Here is a 19,008-nt window from a genome sequence, read left to right as displayed (position 1 = left end):
AAGATCATTCAATCCAGCCCCTCCTGTTTTATATTAGGAGATTTAAGGCCCAAGATATTAACAGATTAATCCTTGCATTCATCCCCTGTGGCCTCAAACATCTAAACTACCTGGAGCCAACCAAGAAAAAATGTATCAAATTAATATGCTAACTACTAAGAATATTAAGAGAACAAAGGATATTAACTGTAGGTTTGTATGCTAATGTGAACGTATTCAAAATAATATTGTTACAGAACTTCATAGAATTTTAAAATTACAAGATTCCTTGAGGAACAAGACTATTTCTTACATAGAAAATCATTTTTCTTCCCAAATACTTACAATACCAGGAAAAATTATAATTGGCCTCGCAGAGTCATAAATCCTGCATGAGCAATTAATCAATGGGTTTAATCATATTGACCTTACCTTAACTTTATTTAACTAGTATAAATCTGTAGACTATAACTAGCTTTTGCCTTATAGTCACACGAGTTTAAAATCCTTTTCATTGTTTTTAAATTCTACTTGCTGTAATTTTGTTCCCATTGAAATACTCCTGTATGAGCACTTTTCTGTAAAAAGTGTTAACTTCTTTCTTTGCTTTTTACTTTATAAGCTAATAACCACAATTCATTCAACTATTTCTCATAGAGCCTGTTTCAGAGTCTTTTAATATTTTTGTTGATCTCTTTGAAATCTCTTAACTGTGTTTACTTCCCTTTCCAAATTGAGTACCTGATACTATCTTTCCTTGCTGAAAGATTTACTTCACAATTCATGTGTCATTAATCTGTGATTCTTTACCTGCATCCAACTATTGCTTGTTGTGATAACCTTCCAGTATCATTAACTCACATTAAGCTTATGGACACTGTTGCTGAGTTTCAGGGCAAAGGTCATCCAAGCAAAGCAAAACATATAATAATAATTATAATTACATTATTATTATATCATTATTATTATTATAAGCTTGATTTACATGAAATATGAATTTGAGAAAACAAATAAAATAGCCTAACAATTCTGTCTCTGTTATGTAGCAAATACTGCTATATTTCATAATTTACAAACACTTGTAATAAAAATTAAAGGCACAATACAAATACTGTCGGCGTTACATAACATTTACTCAAATTTTATTCATATGTTTATTTATACTTTAAAAAGTGTTTTTGAAAACAATGTGGAAATTGATAAAATATTGTCTTTATCCTCAAAAAGGATATAGTTGACAAATATGTATGAAAAGAAAACTACATAAGCAACTAACTATAGTAGACAAATTTCACACTCAAAAATTATCTAAATTGTTGTGATGAAATAACGTGAATTTTATAAAGATTATGCAGAAAAATTATGGACAATTTCCAGTATATGCAAAGTAGAAAGTATAATTAACCTCTATGTACCCATAACCCAGGTTAGACAATTGTAACATCGTGGCCAAGATGAGCTTTTCTTTTTTAGCTTTATAGTTATAATTGACATATGACACTGTATTAATTTAAAGTATACAACATAATTGTATATATTTACTGCAATAAGTTTAGTTAGTATCCATTACCTCACATGTTACAAATTTTTCTTATGATGGGAACTTTTAAGATGGACTCTCTTAGCAACTGGCAAATATACTGTATTGTGTAATTAGCTACAGTGACCATGCTGTCCATTACATTCCCCAAACTTATGTGTCTTAGAACTGGAAGCTTGTACCTTTTGACGCCCTTCATCCCTTTTGTCCTCCCTCCCTCCCTTTGGCGACCACCAATATGTTCTGTTTCTATTAAGTTGAGTTTTTCTGGATTCCACATATAAGTGAGATCATACAGTATTTGTGTTTCTCTGACTTATTTCATTTATCATAATGCCCTCAAGGTCCATTCAGTCAGTGATAAATCGCATAATTTCCTTATTTTTATGGCTGCAGATTCTCTAGGACTGCTATACATTGCTTAATTAAATTAAGGGCGAAATTATTTTCTACCTGAAAACATGATAATGAATGGATAGAGATGAACTATAATAATGATGCCGATACTGACCCCAAGAATAAAACATCATTAATAGTCTCTCTTTGCCTCATTTCCAACTGTTGATCATATTTCTAATTTTTATAATTTATCTTTATTGTTCAAAGTATTACAAATGCCTCCCTTCCCCCCCCATTCATCCCCTCCACCCTTCATCTGCCCCTTCCCAGGCCTTCCCAGTACTGTCGTCTGTGTCTATGGGTTATGCATATAGGCATGGAAGTTCTTTGATTAATCTCTCCCATCCACTCCCCCACCCCCTCCTTCTCGCTGAGACCCCTCAGTCTGTTCCATGCTTCTGAGCCTCTGGATCTATTTTGTTCGTCAGTTTATTTTGTTCATTAGATTCCACATACAAGTGAGATCATGTGACACTTGTCTTTCCCTGCCTGGCGTATTTTGCTAAGGCTAAACATAACACTCTCCAGTCCCATCGGTGCTGTCCCAGAGGGTAAGAGATTACCTATGCAATTTGCCACGGGCTCAACATTCTCATTAAAATATTAAGTGAGACTGCTTCACACTGTCATAGTCTTGTGACCCACACAGCACCAGGGATGGTGACTTTCTAACTATAGGGAAATTGTTCTCAACTTTTATGCAGATTATTTTTATTACGAAAAGTATACTGGAAAGTATCATGTGAAGATCAAACATAATATACTTACTTTTGATCATGGGGGTTATCAAATGAGAAAATTTTTCAGTTTTCCTCTCTGCCTCTTCTCTCTGGCTCATAGAACTAAATGATTTCCATCGCTACAACTATTTAATCATATGTTCCCTTCTGGTCTGTATGGATGTTAAATTTGTGAGTTGTGTTTTGTTTATCTTTGTATGCCCCCAAACTAGCAGAGTTCCTAGCCCATAGTTTTTGTGCAATAGTTTTTGAATAAAAATATTGTCCAGCTAGACTTCTTTGTTCAACTTTAGTTTTAATGTTTCAAATGCATCCATTTCAACTGTTAGCTACAAATTCTGTTTTCCCGGATGCTTTACAGAGATACAGACTCTTCTGGATAACTTATTTATATAGATTGTGGCCAATCAAAGCTTAGGGATATACTTTTAAAAATCTATTTCAATTTCCCTTTGAGATCAGTCTAGTTCTTAATATACACTTGTATGTAAAATTAGAAATAATACTGAACAATTTAATACTTAAATTGGTCAATGAAGCATTATGATTAGTTTGTATTAGGACTATATTTCCTGCTGCTAATGAGCTAGTGATATTGTTTTCTGCTCATGTGATTTATATTATAAATTGTGCTTCATAGCCATGCACGGATACAGTTCCTGTAAAAAGGGGTTGAGCCCACAACCAAGGTATGTGCCCCTGGTTGCAGTTAAACCTGGGACCCTTCAGTCCATGGGCTGACACTCTAATCACTGAGCCAAACCAGGCAGGACCCGCAAAATATTTTTATTTCTCCTGTAAGAACAACTGATGATTCCAATATCAGTCAAGGTATTTAATAAACATTATAAGAAAATATGCTTGTTAAAATATTTAAGGATATTTATACATCCTAAGGTCTTCTTTCATTGCATAATTAATTCCACTACTTTATTGCCTAGTTACAAATGTGCTATGGGTTCAAAATAGAGAGAGGTTTATGTCACAATGCAAGCCTTATTCTGTTAGTCATTTTGTTTATTAATTTATGATCCCCGAATTTGAAATGGAGAACTGTATGATAGCGTGACATTTTTAGTGAATAAAGAAGTAATTATATGCACAATAATTGTTGTGGGGGGGAATCAATTCAGAAAAGGACCATACTAACTGTGAGTTTGCAGTGAAATAAAAAGCCAGCAGATGGAGCTTTTCAGTTACTGTTACATAATCTTTAGTTAAGGCTGTTATCTAAAATAAAATATAGGAAATTTAGAAATTCCATAAGTGTTCATTTTGTAATTAAAACTATTCACTCACTGCATGGAAAAACTAGATTATTTTCAATGAAATGATATTTAAATACCCTAATTGATTTATTATACATGTTTTAGTTTCTGTGAGTCCATGAAGCATCACATTGCTGGTAATACAATGAAATGTTATTGAGACTGAAGTCACTTATCAGTGCTTTCGCATTTAGGTAATAAATGTTTATAATGTAGGCAATTTCCACGTGCCACGGTGTTTATTGATACATCGCCTCAAGCACAAAATGCATACAATATTCCACCATGAGGTCATAGCCAAAATAAATCAATGTCCACAGGCACAGCACAAATTTCTTGATATTTCCTAATTTATCTACAAATCATTTTGACATAAATACTATTATTATACCACTATTTTTATATGTGATAAAATGCAGAATTACAGAGGCTAAGAAACAAGCTCAATATCATATAACTTTGAGGGTCTGAAGTGGAATATAAACCCTGGTCTGCCTGAATCCTTAGCTCATCCTCTGAGTACTGACATGAGGCTGCTTGTATAACTTTTTAACTGCCTCTGCCCCATCCCATTCTCATCTCCTCTATCCTATAGTCCCCAGGAATACATCTTTAGAAGAATTATGTATTGTAGAACAAAACATAAAACATTCAAAATGTACATAAAATTTATTTTAAAAAATATCAAGACCAACAAAGAATTGATCCCTAGGGGCAGATTTTAGGCAAACCTGAAGCAAACCTATAAAACTTGTCATAAAATACTCTATTCATGATTTGCAGAAACATTTTCTTTGTAGCTTTAGCTTGGACTTTCGAACTTAATTTCCAATATTGAGAGTGATAGATATATCTAAGGTAGCCCATTCCACTTTGAAGGTACACCTCTTTGATTTCAGAATCAAGTCTAAATGCTCTTTACGTATGTTAAATAGAATGTATCCTTCCCATGTTAATATATTTATATTGCATAAATATATAGATAGAGAGCCCCTTGGTCTACTGTAGCGTATAGACTATGAACTAAAGACTTTCAATTATTTTCAGGTACATAACCTCTTAAATTTAGGGCACATCATTGCTTCCACAACTACTCTGCGTCATAAGAAATGGCTATCTTAAAAGCAGAGCATAGAAAGATGACTAACTGCTTTCTTTCATTTGGTCACTGCCAGTGTCTAGATACCCATTTACAGTTATCTCCTTTCCACCCCCCTTCTGGATTGCCAGTGCTGCCTGAACTGGTCTTTCCCTGCCTCACTCCCAGCAAACACATTCATTTATTGTGTTCATTTATTAACTATTTATCACCTTGTGTGAGAATAACTAGTATTTACTCTGTTAGTGAGTTTCCAGTATACAATAGATTATCTCTTAATATAATCAATTTTATTATCATATATATTTTTTTAACACAATAGCTTTTTTCATTTTGCTCTGTGGCCATAAATTGCAATTACCAGTTATTGAAAAATTTGCTACATGCCTCACATACAATCTTTTTCTCTTTCCAACTCTTTTTTTTTTTTGTATTTTTACATATTCTGTTTGAACTAATAACTTTTGCCTTTCCACTAGATTCTGCATAAGTAGTAGTTCTTTATTTTAAATTTTAAAATTTGTCCACATTTATTTTTAAACTGCAAAAGTAACTTAATTATATTTTCATTAAAACTAAGTATCTCAACTTTATTACCACTTACAATGTACATAGACATCACTATAATTCATGCTGTCTGCATAAACAATTCAAATATACACATTGAAATATATTGGTGCTTAAAAAAATTATACGAACATTTGATCCATTGACATTCACTAGATCCATGGTGCGTTTGTGTGAAATACTAGAAACATCTCATGCACTTGATATGCATACTCCATTAAGAAAATATTTTAAATAATCAGTGGTAAAGTTTAGTCCTACCAATACAACAGTGTGTTTAATGAAATAATTATTTTACATTTTGTTAGTTTTTAAACTTGAATTGATCAGTCCAAAATAAATTAAACAATGCATCACCTCTTTTACACTGGTTGCAAGTCAAGTGCTGAGTAAAGACAAGTGGCAACTGGCTACCATATTAACCAACCATGGTCTAGAGCATGTCTGGATTCAATGTACAGTTCTACCACTTACTCAGTGTGATCAAAGGAATAGTAATTGTTTAGGCTACTGTATCTACATCTAGAATCAAGGATGAAAAACATAACAGGCTCACAGAATTTTTGAAAAAGCTAAGCAATATTATGCAAAGTGCTTATGACAGGGTTTGAAACATGATTTGAATTAGACATTATGAAAGAAACTCATTTGTTATTTAATAACTACTAGCAATAAATGACATAAGACACCGTAATAGTTTGCTTTTAGCATTGATGTAAGTAAAACATGGCTTTTTGGCTTTATGTTTTTAGTATGCATCCATTGAGACATCTCCCCATGCATTTACACATATATGAACCTACATACATGTGCATATATATGCAAATATATATATATATTCCCTTTTATAGATATTTTAACAATTTTGTTTTCATATAAATTTGGTCTTGATTCATATTTTGCCTATGTTTAGCAGGATCAACCAGTATCATTAATTAATTTAAGTAAGCTTTTCATAATTTAGTCCCATTCCTTAGTCTGTACTACTTTTTCCAGAACTGACATGTTTTAGGCAATTTTCCTTGAAACTTCAAGGAGAGTCCCCAACACAGAGTAAATAAAGTTTGTTGAAACTCTTTCCTCTAACTCACTTAAAAATATTTTTTAGAGTTCATTCAGGCACTCAGACTTAGGAGTGCAAATCTAAATTTACTAATTTTGAAAAGTGCCCTATTGAAATTATTTCATGCTTGAGGAATGAGAGTATTACTGTGTAAAAAGCACAAGTCAATGCGACCTTTGAACTTTTACACAGTGTGCTCTGATTTTACCTGGTATTTAGCTCCTTTTATATACATACAGTGATATTTCATTAATTTAAAAGATTCACATATGTGCAAAGAACAACCTAAGGATATTTATAACATTTGTATTCCTTTATTAAAGATAACAACAAACTAGAAGGTTTTGCTACAAGAAAAGCAGATAATATGAGAAAGCTAGGAGACAAGAGAAACCAGTTAGTGGAGAGTTTTAAAAAGGAAAGTAGGCCACGAAGACAGGCAGAAAAATATGTAATATCTGTTTAAAATGGAGTAATTCTTAAAAGGTATACTCCAGGCAGTGATTTTTTAAAATAGAATAGCTTGACTCAGAATCGCAGAAAACTATTTATAGAGAGAATCATTACATGATTCAGGGAGGGAAAGATGTCCTCTCTAGTAAGTGTGAAACACTGATAAGAAACCTTGCCTAAAGAGTGAATTCACGTTAGGAGAACCCTCATAAGGTCACTGTGTAGGAAAAGCAAAATATTTTCAGGAATGAAATAGAGAAATAGAAAAGGTTTTGAATAAACTCACATTGGATAAAATAATGCCAAATCTGAAACAAATCTAAAAATGTCTTGATGCAGAACATGGTCCTAAAACAGGCACACAGTAAAAGAATGTGAGGTTAACGAATCTGAGGCAATTGAATAATTTAGTGTTTCAGTGTTGTGCATAATTACTAGTCTTTATAGTCAAAGGGATATAAACAGAGCTCAAAAGCAAATTGGTCTTACTAGAAGAGCATTTAGAACAAAAATACATCATCTACCCTTCTCCCCGCAGCCTCTTGTTTCTCACATTCATATGCAATTTATTTTTAATGAGTAGGCCACTGTTATTCATATATACATACATACATATATATATAAATATCTTCCTCTGAGAAGCATTTCCTAACTCTCTCTACTCCAAGTTACTGGCTTTTGTACCCCTCTTTTGTTTTCTGGTGTCTTCGTGGGGGGATTTGATGTTTCACTTTCTTCCTTCCCTCTTCATGTCTACCAGCACAGGGAGAAGGACCTCCACGAAGGGGCTCTAAGACATCTCAATGATCAGTGCTCCCACTGGAAAAATCCGTTTCCTCTCCTAGGTAACTGCAAAAGCCGATTTCCTCATCTGCCTCCTTCCAGCCTTTTGGCTTCCGGTTTGCTCTCCTCATGCCAGATTTAATAGCACCCCGTTACAACACAAATGGGGATCATGCGTTCTTCATCTCGTGTCTCCTTTACACTTACTTGCACACAAAATATGAAATAAATCTATGGCTTTCCATTGAACTGAAAATGCACCCCAAGTTCCTCCATACCCCGTACAAAGCCCTACATGGTCTGGCTTCTTCTTACATCCCCCAAACCACCTAAATTCCTTGTTCCCAACCTACTGCACTTTAGCCACACTGCTCTGCTTTCTGTCCTGCAAACACTCTTTTAAGTTCTTTTTTCGTCTTTGTATTTTCTGTTCCTTCTCGTCATCTTATTGTCTGTTCCCTCCTGTTTGAAATGCTCCTGGTATGATCTTAAATTTCACCCCCTGAAGAGATCATTCACTAACAACTAAGGAATTCAGGTGCGGTTGTTGCCCCAGGCATAGCTTTGCCCTTGACAGGTGTGCAGAAAGGGGAACTAGGTGCTCTGTTCGTTTTCTAGGACTACAATAACAATGACAACATGCCTGGTGGTTTAAAACAACTGAAATTCTTTCTCTGGCAGTTCTGGGGACTAGAAGTATGAAATTAAGGTGTTGGCAGGGCTGAGCTGCCTCCAAAGGCTCTAGGGGAGAGAATCCTTCCTTGCCTCTACCAGACCTGGGATGCAATGCATCGTTCTCTCTGCAACATGATAATCCCCGTCTCTGCCTCCATCTTCAGGCGGCCTCTGCTGTGTCTCTGTGCCTTCTTTTCTCTCTTACAAGGATACCTGCCATTGGATTTAGGGCCCCACCTAATACAGGATGACCTCATCTTGAGAGCCTTACATTAATTTTATCAGCAAATATGCTAATTCCAAATAATGTCACATTTTGAGGGTGGAAATATCTGTTTTAAAGGGACACTGTTCAACCCTCTGCTCAACAATGGTGTTTTATCTCTCATCATTCTCTGGGCTCAGCTGGATGGTTCTTCTCTTGTATGTGGTGTTGCCAGGGGTCACCCTGGTGGTGTCTGGTCTGCCTTACCTAGGATCCCAGCTGGGGCTACAACATCCAAAATGGTTTCATACACATTCCCTGGACCTCTTCTGGGGTTGCTGAAAAGGCTGTGGCTGGTTGTGTCTCTCTTCAGCAAGGAGTTTGGTTTATGATGTGGTGGCCCGAGGCTCCAAGACTGAAATCGGAAACTGTCAGGCTTCCCAAGCACTAGGCCCAGGGCTGGCACAGGCTTACTTCAGCCGTATTCTATAGGAAAAAGCAATTTATACAGCTGCCCTTATTCAAAGAGTAAAAAATAGATTTCCCTTCTTTTATAAAAAGAGTATTATTAATTGATTTTTTTTAGACAGAGGAAGGGAGAGGGTGTGAGAGAGAAACATGGATGTGAGAGTGGAACATCGGTTGGCTGCCTCCAGCAGGCTGCCTACTGGGGACTGAGCCTGCAGCCCAAGCATGTGCCAGGCCTGGAATAGAACCAGTAACCTTTTGGTGCACAGGGCATGGGACAATACCCAACCAACAGAGCCACACCATCCAGGGTAGATTTCACTTCTTGCTGGGGCATGAGGATATAGGGATGAGAGGAATTATTTGGAGACTTTGTACTATACTGCATCATTGGCATTCACCCATTTTACAGATCATCTCCAAGAAGATATTCTCTTTACTCTAATTATGATCTTCTTTGAAGTAGATAATACAAATTTAAGGGTGTAAGGCAACTTATAAATGTTTCATAATCATCCTACCTAGGGAGGAAAAATCTCTTTATAGTCTAATATTTTCCAATTAAAAACATTAAGATGAGTGGTTTATATATGTCCCTTGGGCACATGTGCTGGTCAGTGTTAGAAACTGGTAGATAAAGTAGATAAAACAAACGATGGAAGATGAAGAGTCATTGATTTTGTGAGAGCAGTAAGAAACCCTCTGTGCTAGACCAAAAATTTTAATTGTGAGGCTCCTAGGAGCCTTTTATCTTCGGAGTGGGATAATTATTTTATTTTGGAAGGACTAGAGAAGTCTGTCATTATTCCCTTTTCACTGTTTCCTCATGGTCACTCCAACTTGGCTTCCTATATTCTAAATCAAAGAGTAGTAAACTAGTAACACTATTGAGAATCTGAAATTAATAAATATATTTTACAATTGTATAGAAAAGTACCTATCTGAAGGAGGCAGAATCATATGGAATTTATTCCATCTTGTTTAAGGGTCTTAAAACAAATGTAGTTTAATTTATAAACACAATGAAAAATCTATATGCTATATGTAAGTCTACAATTAAAGAGGGGCCTATTTTAATACACGTAACCCTAAAACACACACACACACACACACACACACACACACACACACAGTACCACCTCACCCTGTGAGCAAAAGACAGGTGAAGGCCTGGACTGGGGTGGGAGTGAGTGGAGAGGGGTAAAGGGGGGAGGGAATGGGGGACATCCGCAATACTCTCCATAATAAAATAAATTTAAAAAGAGCAAAAGCAAGAATTAAAGCACAAACAAACACAAAACCTGTGTCTGAGCATTCTATGACTGATGTTTTTGGTTCAGTTAGGTTACGTACTTAGAAGACTAAGACCTTTTTAACTGAATGTGAGGACAGACTGGGTGTAGCCTTGCGCTGCTCTTCTTGCCAGAAACACCTACCCCTTTGCTGTCCCCACTTGATTTTGTGATTTATGAGCTATCCCTTTTCGTCTCCACCCTTTCCTCTCAAAGCCGTGCGCCCTGGTAAAGAGAGGCACCTCATCCTTTAGAATGACTTCATGTTTTACATGCCTAAGAGCAGGGCCATCGGTTCCCTTTGCCTCTGTTGGATACAAGGTTCTACTACCTAGTAAAGCTGTGGGATCTTGAAAAATTATGTAAACTGTGCTTTTGCTTCCTTTACTGCAAAATGAGGGTAACAATAGTAGGTGCCTCAGTGTGCTGTGACTGAAAACTATAGATGAAGGTTGTGCGTGTTACACAGTTTAGAAGAGCACCAGGCACACACATCAATTAATGATTGCCTTTAACCTTTAAGTTTCCAATGAATAGATATCAGTACAGGTATGTGCTAAATGCATATGATGGGGATGGCACATTAGAATTACCCTCCCTCTTCCTCTTTTCTGATTTTCTTGTGAGAACACCTGAGGTCAAGGTCTTTCTCAGTTGTTCTTACCCGGTTACTTTTGCCATTTTCAGTGAGCTCTCTTACCCGCATGGCGCCTGAACCCAATGCCAGCCTTCTTTCGTAAGGATTTACATGTTTTCTTGGAGACATTCGCTCGCAGGAAATTTAGCTATCTTCCCTTTGCCAACTTAGGCCCTGCTTTGGGCACTCAGATACTCTTTCCCCAGCGTCTGTGGTAAGTATTATTTCTCTGTTTTTCATCAGCCTTTGAAATACTCTTTAGAAAACTGTTCTTTGGTTAACATGAAAGCTTGTATCTTGACAGTAAGTCTCAAATATATCTTCCTGCTAGCAGCCATCTGTCAGCAGGTTGGAGCTGGACTGTCACTACTGTTAAACCAAAATACACTTTCAGCGGAGTGAAAACCCATTCAGCGACAATTTCTCTCTACCTTCTTTTGTTCCCCTGCGCTACGTCATCTGCAGAATCGAGTCCCCCAAAATGGTAATATCATCTTAGCTGTCACTCACACTCTTGCTTTCCAAACAGTGCATGAAAGAAAGGCTGCAAGGGAATTCAGAAGTCCTTGTGATTTGTCTGTTGATGTGCCAAGGGCTGTAACTGCTCTTTGGAATCACAAAAAGCCTGATTTTCACCTTTACATGCTTTTCAGTGAACTATTCCTTCTAAAGTAAATAGTGACTCTAGGCCTAAAGAGCGAGCCACGGAGGTATGGAAAAAGGTGATAAATAGAACAGTTATTATTAGCACTAGGTGAACATGTGTAAGGCAACAATAAGAAGGAAAAAAAGAGGAAAATTCATATTATTGCTGCTGCAGTGAGGAAAAGTAAATGTCAAAAGAAAGGTAAGTTGGAAAATGCAACCCTGAATGCCTTTCAGTTACTTTATTGATATAGAAATATTTTCTCTGCTCTTTCCAGCTCAGCACTTTCTTGCAAAGATTTTTTTTTTTTAATAGAAGTGTTCAGGCAATAAACAAGACAGGCGGCTCATGGATTTTTGTAAAGTATGAGGAGAAGAGAGATTGAATTGACAGTACCCCTAAATATAATAATCTGGAAGAATTTCACTTCCCAGTGTATCTTTATTTAGTCATAAAGAAGAAATGGTGGAAAAGCATGTAAAATGTCACACACTACAAAATATTGTATTTCTCCACTGGTACCCCAAAGCTGTAAATTCACTATAAACAGTAGAGAAAATAACACCTGTTTGTATTCTTAACCACGGAAAGCATAAGATCATTAAAGCAATATTTATTGTCCCATTGCTATAAATTATTTTGTAATTTCTATGCTTTGTGATAATTTTCTTGTGTACATCAAAGTGATGTACAGATTCAATGCAATTTCTAACAAAATCCCAGTGGCATTATTTGTAGAAATGTAAAAGCAATCTTAAAATTCATGTGGAACTACAAAGGGTCTAAAAAAAATCAAAACAATCTTAAGAAAAACAAAGCTGTAGGTCTCACATTTTCTGATTTCAAAATATAACGCATAGCTACAGTAATCAAAATATCATGGCACTAGCATAAAGATAGACATTGATCAATGGAAGGGAATCAAGGACCCAGATGTAAACCCACACATATATGGTCAAACGATCTTCAACAAGGATGCCAAGAATACAGTACAAGGAAAGAACAGTTTCTTCAACAATGGTAGTCCAAAACTGGTTACCCATATGTAAAAGAATGAAATTGAACCCTTACCTTACACTCTACACAAAAATAAACTCAACATAGATTAACTACTTAAACATAAGACCCAGACTGTAGAACCACTAATAGAAAAGATAGGTGTAAAGCTTCTTGACATTGGTTTTGGCAATGGTTTCTTGGATATGACACCAAAAACATAAGCAACAGAAGCAAAAATAAACAAGTGGGCCTACATCAAGCTCAAAACTTTTGTGGAGCATGAGAACAACAGAGTGAAAAGGCAACCTATGGAATAGGAGAAAATATTTGTAAGCCATCTGTCTGATACAGGGTTATCCAAAATATGTAAAGAACGCCTGCAATTCTTAGCTAAAAAGCAATCAGCTCAGTTAAAAATGGGTAAAGGATTTAGACGTTTCTCCAAAAAAGACATACTAAATGGCCAACATGTTGAAGAAAACATGCTGAACATCACTCCTCATCAGGATAATGCAAATTCAATCCACCATGAGATATTGCCTCACATCTGTTGGGATAGCCATCATTCAAAATATCCAAAAAACACAAATGAACATATAAACAAACATAAAATAAGTGCTGGTGGGTATGTGGAGATTTTGAAACCTCTGTGCACTATTGTGAAAGTGCAGAATGATGCAGCTGCTATGAAAAACAATATGGAGTTTCCCCAATAAGTTAAAAGCAAACTACCATATAATCCAGCAAGCCCACTTCTGCGTATTTATCCAAAGGAGCCGAAATCAGGATCTCAAAGAGATAATTGCATTTCCATGTTCATTGAAACATTGTTCAAGAAAGTCAAGAAGTGAGAACAATTTAAGTATCCATCAAAGGATGAATAGATAAAGTAAAAGAGGGATGCATATACAATTGAAATTAGCTTAAAAAAAGAAAAGAAATTCTGTCATATGCCACAACATGGTTGAACCTTGAGGACCTTATGCTAAGTGAAGTAAACCAGTCACAGGAGGGCAACTACTGAATAATTCTGTGTATATAAGGTGTCTCAACTCTTCACATTTATAGAATCAGAAAGTAGAATGGTGGCTGCCAGGAAATAGGTAGATGGGAAAATTAGGAGTTATTGTTCAATGGATATAGCACTTCATTCGTGCAAGATGAAAAAGTTTTAGAGATCCACTGTACAATGTACATATAGTTAATACTGCACGTTTTGAAATTGGTGAGGACAGACTTCATATTATGTGTTGTTTACCAAAATAAAGGGTATTTCCGACTGTTAAGTTTTTTTACTTTATAAGTCTGTATCACACAAGGGCTGTCTCTTTATAAAAAAAAGTGAACTATTTTGATGAATGAAAAGAGCCATGTCAGTGTAATTGGGCACAAAAGCCGACTGTAGTAAATAAACACAGGTGTGGAAACGGTGAAAAGTAAACACAAGTGTAAACGTTGGTCTATTGTGGAACTTGGTTATCACAAAGGAAAACAAAAGAAATTTAAGCACATTGCTTAAAATATTATACAAATGGTCTTTGCATAGTTCTCTACTGTATAGGAAAGGTAACATATGGCATCAAAAAAGAAAAAATTAAAAATCTATATTGTTATTCAAATTCTTGTTGACAGAGTGAACCACTTCATATACACTTCAGTTATTCAAGAATTTTAGTGGACATTAAAAGTTAAGGTGAAAAATACAATGTAAGGCAATCAGAAACTGTTAAGGACTGAATCTATGGAAATTTGCAATGCCAGCTTTTGAGACAGGTTTTCTCTAAACGCATAGTGCTTATCCCAGTCCCGGCACTAACCACGTTCCGTAAATAGTCACAGCCTGCATCTCCCTGCTGCCTCATGTTGTAGTTTGTCAGTTCCACGGAGACACTCTAGGATGCTATCCTTTTTATCATGATACCTGTGGTGAATACGTGAATAAATGTAGAGGGATGGCCATCAAAGGAGATGAGTGGAAAAGGGGATAATGTCTCACATGAACTATAACGAGCAATAAGGAGTTGTGAGTTTATGAGAGCAATGACTTACAAATACTAAGCAGAGTTGTTGCATTCAGAAAAGGGAAACATGATTACCAGTGAATAGCCAGAGACCTAAGTGATTGTGTCCAAAAAGAGAAGTGAGGTTGGTGATGTATCCATTAAAAAATATGTTAAGGCCGTGGAGAGGCAATTTACAAAATAAGAATTATGAATGAAAGAGAAGCCTATGATAAGATATTTGATCCCAACAGGAATCAGAGAAAGGCAAAATAAAATACATAACATTTTTCGTTCCGCAAAGTTTGCCTTGTGAAAAATCGGGTGTTGCCAAAATTGGGACTGGAGGTAGGAAACACTTTACAACCTGCTGATAGCAGTAACATGTTTATATTTATTGAAGATATTTTGGCTATATCAATCTAAATTTAAAATCCAGCACTCCCGTTTCTGGAACTCCACCTGAAAACCATTTCACACAAGCACACAAGAACATACACCCAGGGTTTCTCTTCACAGCTTTGTAAACACAAACAATAAAGCCTTCAATAGGACATCTACCAAGTAAACCCTAGTGCAGGCATGCCATAGGCCATCTAGCTAAGGAGAGTCATTTCAAAGGAATGCAGTAGGAGTACACATGGGGATCCAGAAACGAATCAGTATTTTACAAAAATAAAAAGATTCAGGAAAACATGCATAGTGTAACTTACTCCATTTGTTAAAATTATCCAGCGCATGAAAATATGCACCTGTGTGTGTGCCCAGAGGTGGCCTGGACTGGTAAACACCACGTTATAGCAACGACCAGCCTCATGAAGCGTAGTAAGTGAGAGGAGACTTTATTTTAGTTTTTAAAACTTTATTACTTCTGATTATTTTGGGTTGGAAAAATGTACTTTATTATTATGAATAATGTGATATTCCTCAGACAAACTTTAGATTTTAACAAAAATGAAAGTGAAATGGAGAACACAGATAAGAAAGATTTAAAATAGGTGTAACTCCTAATTTGCCTGGAGAATTAAAACAAAAAAGGGGGAAATAATTGAAATGCATGAATCAACAGGCCCATGAGGAATTAGCGGACAAAGCTGAGCATGTTATTTTAGGACATGTGTCCTTTTTCTAAAACTGTCAGGGTTATGGGGCTTGGGAATGTATAAAACAGCCCGTAGATCAGTTTGCAGATGAAAGGATTCATGCTTGGGTTTTGTTATGAAGTTCAAATTGGAAGCTGTTCAGGCAGAAAACTAATAGAAATGGGTGATAGCTAATTAACCTAAGGCTTCAAAGTAATTGCTCTGCAAGAAGCAATTTAAAAGGGACCTTTCCTTTTTTTTTTTTTTTTTAACTTTGAAAATAATAAAATGCCCTATTTGACATTTGGTGCTTGAGCAAAAGTACATGTATACCCACAAATATTGATTTGTAGAAACTTCTACCTTATCCAACCTTTTAGTAAGTTTTTAAAAGGGCAGAAGAACCAGAAGACCCGTGGTTCACATCACACAGTACTTTGCCATATGGAGAGAACTGGAGTAGATTCCGGAAGTTACTATGGTCAAGGGGGAGAGGATTGTACTGATTCATCCCGTCACCAGCCATAGGCCTCGCCACGAGTCAGTATTGTCAGTGTCTCTGAAGCACACAGCTGTTTGGTAGACAAGAGGCTCTACTAGCAAAAGAAAGTTGGTGCTCTTATGAAGAGAGTGTTGAACTAATGTAAATGCCCAAATCACCACAATCTACAACTCTGGCTTCTCATCTTTCTTGCAAGGTTCTTCACACTTTTATTTTTGTCTATTTCTTTCTTTTTTAATTTTAGTTTACTGGGTTGATATTGGTTATTAGGATTATATAGGTTTTACTGTATTGTGTGCCCACCACACAAAGTCAGTTCATCTTCCGTCACCATATATGTGACCCCCTTTACCTTTACTACCCCCTCCCCTCCTTCCCTCTGGTAACCTCCATACTGGTGTCTGTGAGTTTTTGTTTGTTTGTTTTTCTTGTTTATTCATGTGTTACTTTCAGTTTTATCTCCCGCATATGAGTAAAATCATATGGTTCTTAACTTTTCCTGTCTGAGTTATTTCGCTTAGCGCGATCGTCTCAAGATCCACCCATTTTGTGGTGAGTGGCAGTGTGTCATCTCTTCTTAGGGCTGAGGAGTATTGCGTTGTGTAGAGGCACCATATCTTCTTTATCCAGCCATCTATAGGAGGACACTTAGGTTGTTCCCATGTCTTCACATTTCTAAAAAATACCTATACCTATAAAACATAAACTCATTTCTTCTCAGAGAGAGAAGAGCACCAAGTTTCCTGCATTTTCTACATCTAGCGCCAAACACAGATGCTTCGGGTAGTGTGGCATCCCATATTAGCCAGACTACATGACTAGCACCTTCATGGCACTTAAACTTCATGTATGACCCCAAAATGTGGAAATAATATCTGGGTAAAGAGTTCTCATCAGAACATCTGCAACCATGGCTGCCTGCCTCGAGAGCCAAGATTTAATAGCATACAAAGTAGTTTAGGTACATGCTGAGGACCATCTTCTCTGACCATTACATAAGCCTTAGGGCTCTATGCCACACAGTATGACTACAGCATATTAAATTCTCATAAATCAATCCCTCAAGAAACATGGTAAGTTTTCTAAGTATCTCCAAGAGTCAAGTTTCACTTGTGGTTAAATGTCCATTTTGGACCAATCACTCTGGTTTGAGACAGAGTAATTACATATTTTTCAAAGTCTGAGTCTGCTAGAATCAGGAAGGATAGACTATCCTAATGCACATAGGTAGATGGTAGAGATATGGACACCCCAAAGAGTTATCATGCTTTACCAAGAAAAAGTGATTAATTTTTTTAAAATCCAAAATGCATACTTAAAATCATTAAATTTTATTTTTAAATTTTATTTTTCAATTATACTTTACATTCAATATTATTTTGTATTAGTTTCAGCTGTACAGCATAGTGGTTAGACAATCATATACTTTACAATATGGTCCCCTGATATTTCAAGTATCTACCTGACCCCGTACATAGAGTCTACAATATTATTGACCATATTCTCTATGTTGTACTTAATTCCCTGGGACTATTGTGATTACCAATCTGTAGTTCTTAATCCCTTAACCTTTTTCAGCAGTGTTGTTTGAAAGGCTCTCCTAGCAAAAGAAAGATTGAAATCTGCCTCGGGGAAGGTATCATGTTCTAAAACTCTGTTGAGTCACGTAATAGATGATGAGTGAAATATGTGGGAGATTTCATGCCATCTACTGGTATAAAATGACTAAACACAATATGTATGGTCAATGGCAAGCCTTCTAGCAGTCTGCTAGTTATATTTTACCTTTTTTCAAAAAAAATTAGATAATTTACATAGCTCTAAAATTGTCATTTACAAAATTATTGTAACAGAGGTCTTGGAAAAACAATACTAGATCTCCTGGGTTATTCTTGTTTTATATAATGTTAATGTCTGTTTATTTCTTTTTTGTTGCAGGATTTATTTATACATGTGGTGGCACTTTAAAAGGACTTAATGGCACTATAGAAAGCCCTGGTTTTCCATATGGATATCCAAATGGTGCAAACTGTACATGGGTCATAATAGCAGAAGAAAGAAATAGAATACAAATTGTTTTTCAGTCATTTGCTCTAGAAGAAGAATATGACTACCTGTCCTTATATGACGGACACCCTCATCCTATGAACTTCAGGACAAGGTAAGTGTACTTGAATGGAAGAATGGAGGAAAAATATTTTATGAGTAAAAGCAGCTTATCTTACAAAGGTGCTTTTTTAAAAAAAAATATCTTTATTGTTGAAGGTATTACAGATGTCCCCTTTTTTTCCCTCACATCCACCCCACCCCCAGGCCTTCACCACACTATAATCTGTGACTGTGGGTTATGCATATATGCATATAAATTCTTTGGTTAATCTTTCCCTACCCACCCACCACCTCCACCTATTTTACTGTTAAAAACAAAGTTAGGTTTCCAGGACACTTAATTTTCTAAAGAAATAATTTTTAAAGCTGTCATTGCAAAAGAGGAGGTAGTTATAAACTCATAGTGTAGAAATAGACACAATATAACACTTTCTTAAATAAATTTCTATGAGTTAATAGTGTTAAAAGTAAAAAGATAAGTAAAAATATAATACAGGTAAAT

The 19,008-nt window shown here is 35.9% G+C and overlaps 1 protein-coding gene across 1 annotated transcript in view; it reads left to right on the top strand.

The window, feature by feature from the left end:
• Positions 1-19,008, top strand: part of CSMD3 (CUB and Sushi multiple domains 3) — a gene marked incomplete at its 5' end in the record, with an annotated part of 553,604 nt that overhangs the window by 49,679 nt on the left and 484,917 nt on the right. Inside the window, one exon of the mRNA XM_081116493.1 lies at positions 18,336-18,558. Within this exon, the coding sequence (XP_080972619.1) occupies positions 18,336-18,558 (223 nt within the window). The remainder of the gene's footprint in view (positions 1-18,335; positions 18,559-19,008) is intronic.

This window comes from Miniopterus schreibersii, assembly GCF_964146895.1.
Source record: "Miniopterus schreibersii genome assembly, chromosome: 17".
NCBI lineage: Eukaryota > Metazoa > Chordata > Mammalia > Chiroptera > Miniopteridae > Miniopterus > Miniopterus schreibersii.
This window is presented reverse-complemented; position numbering and strand designations above follow the sequence as displayed.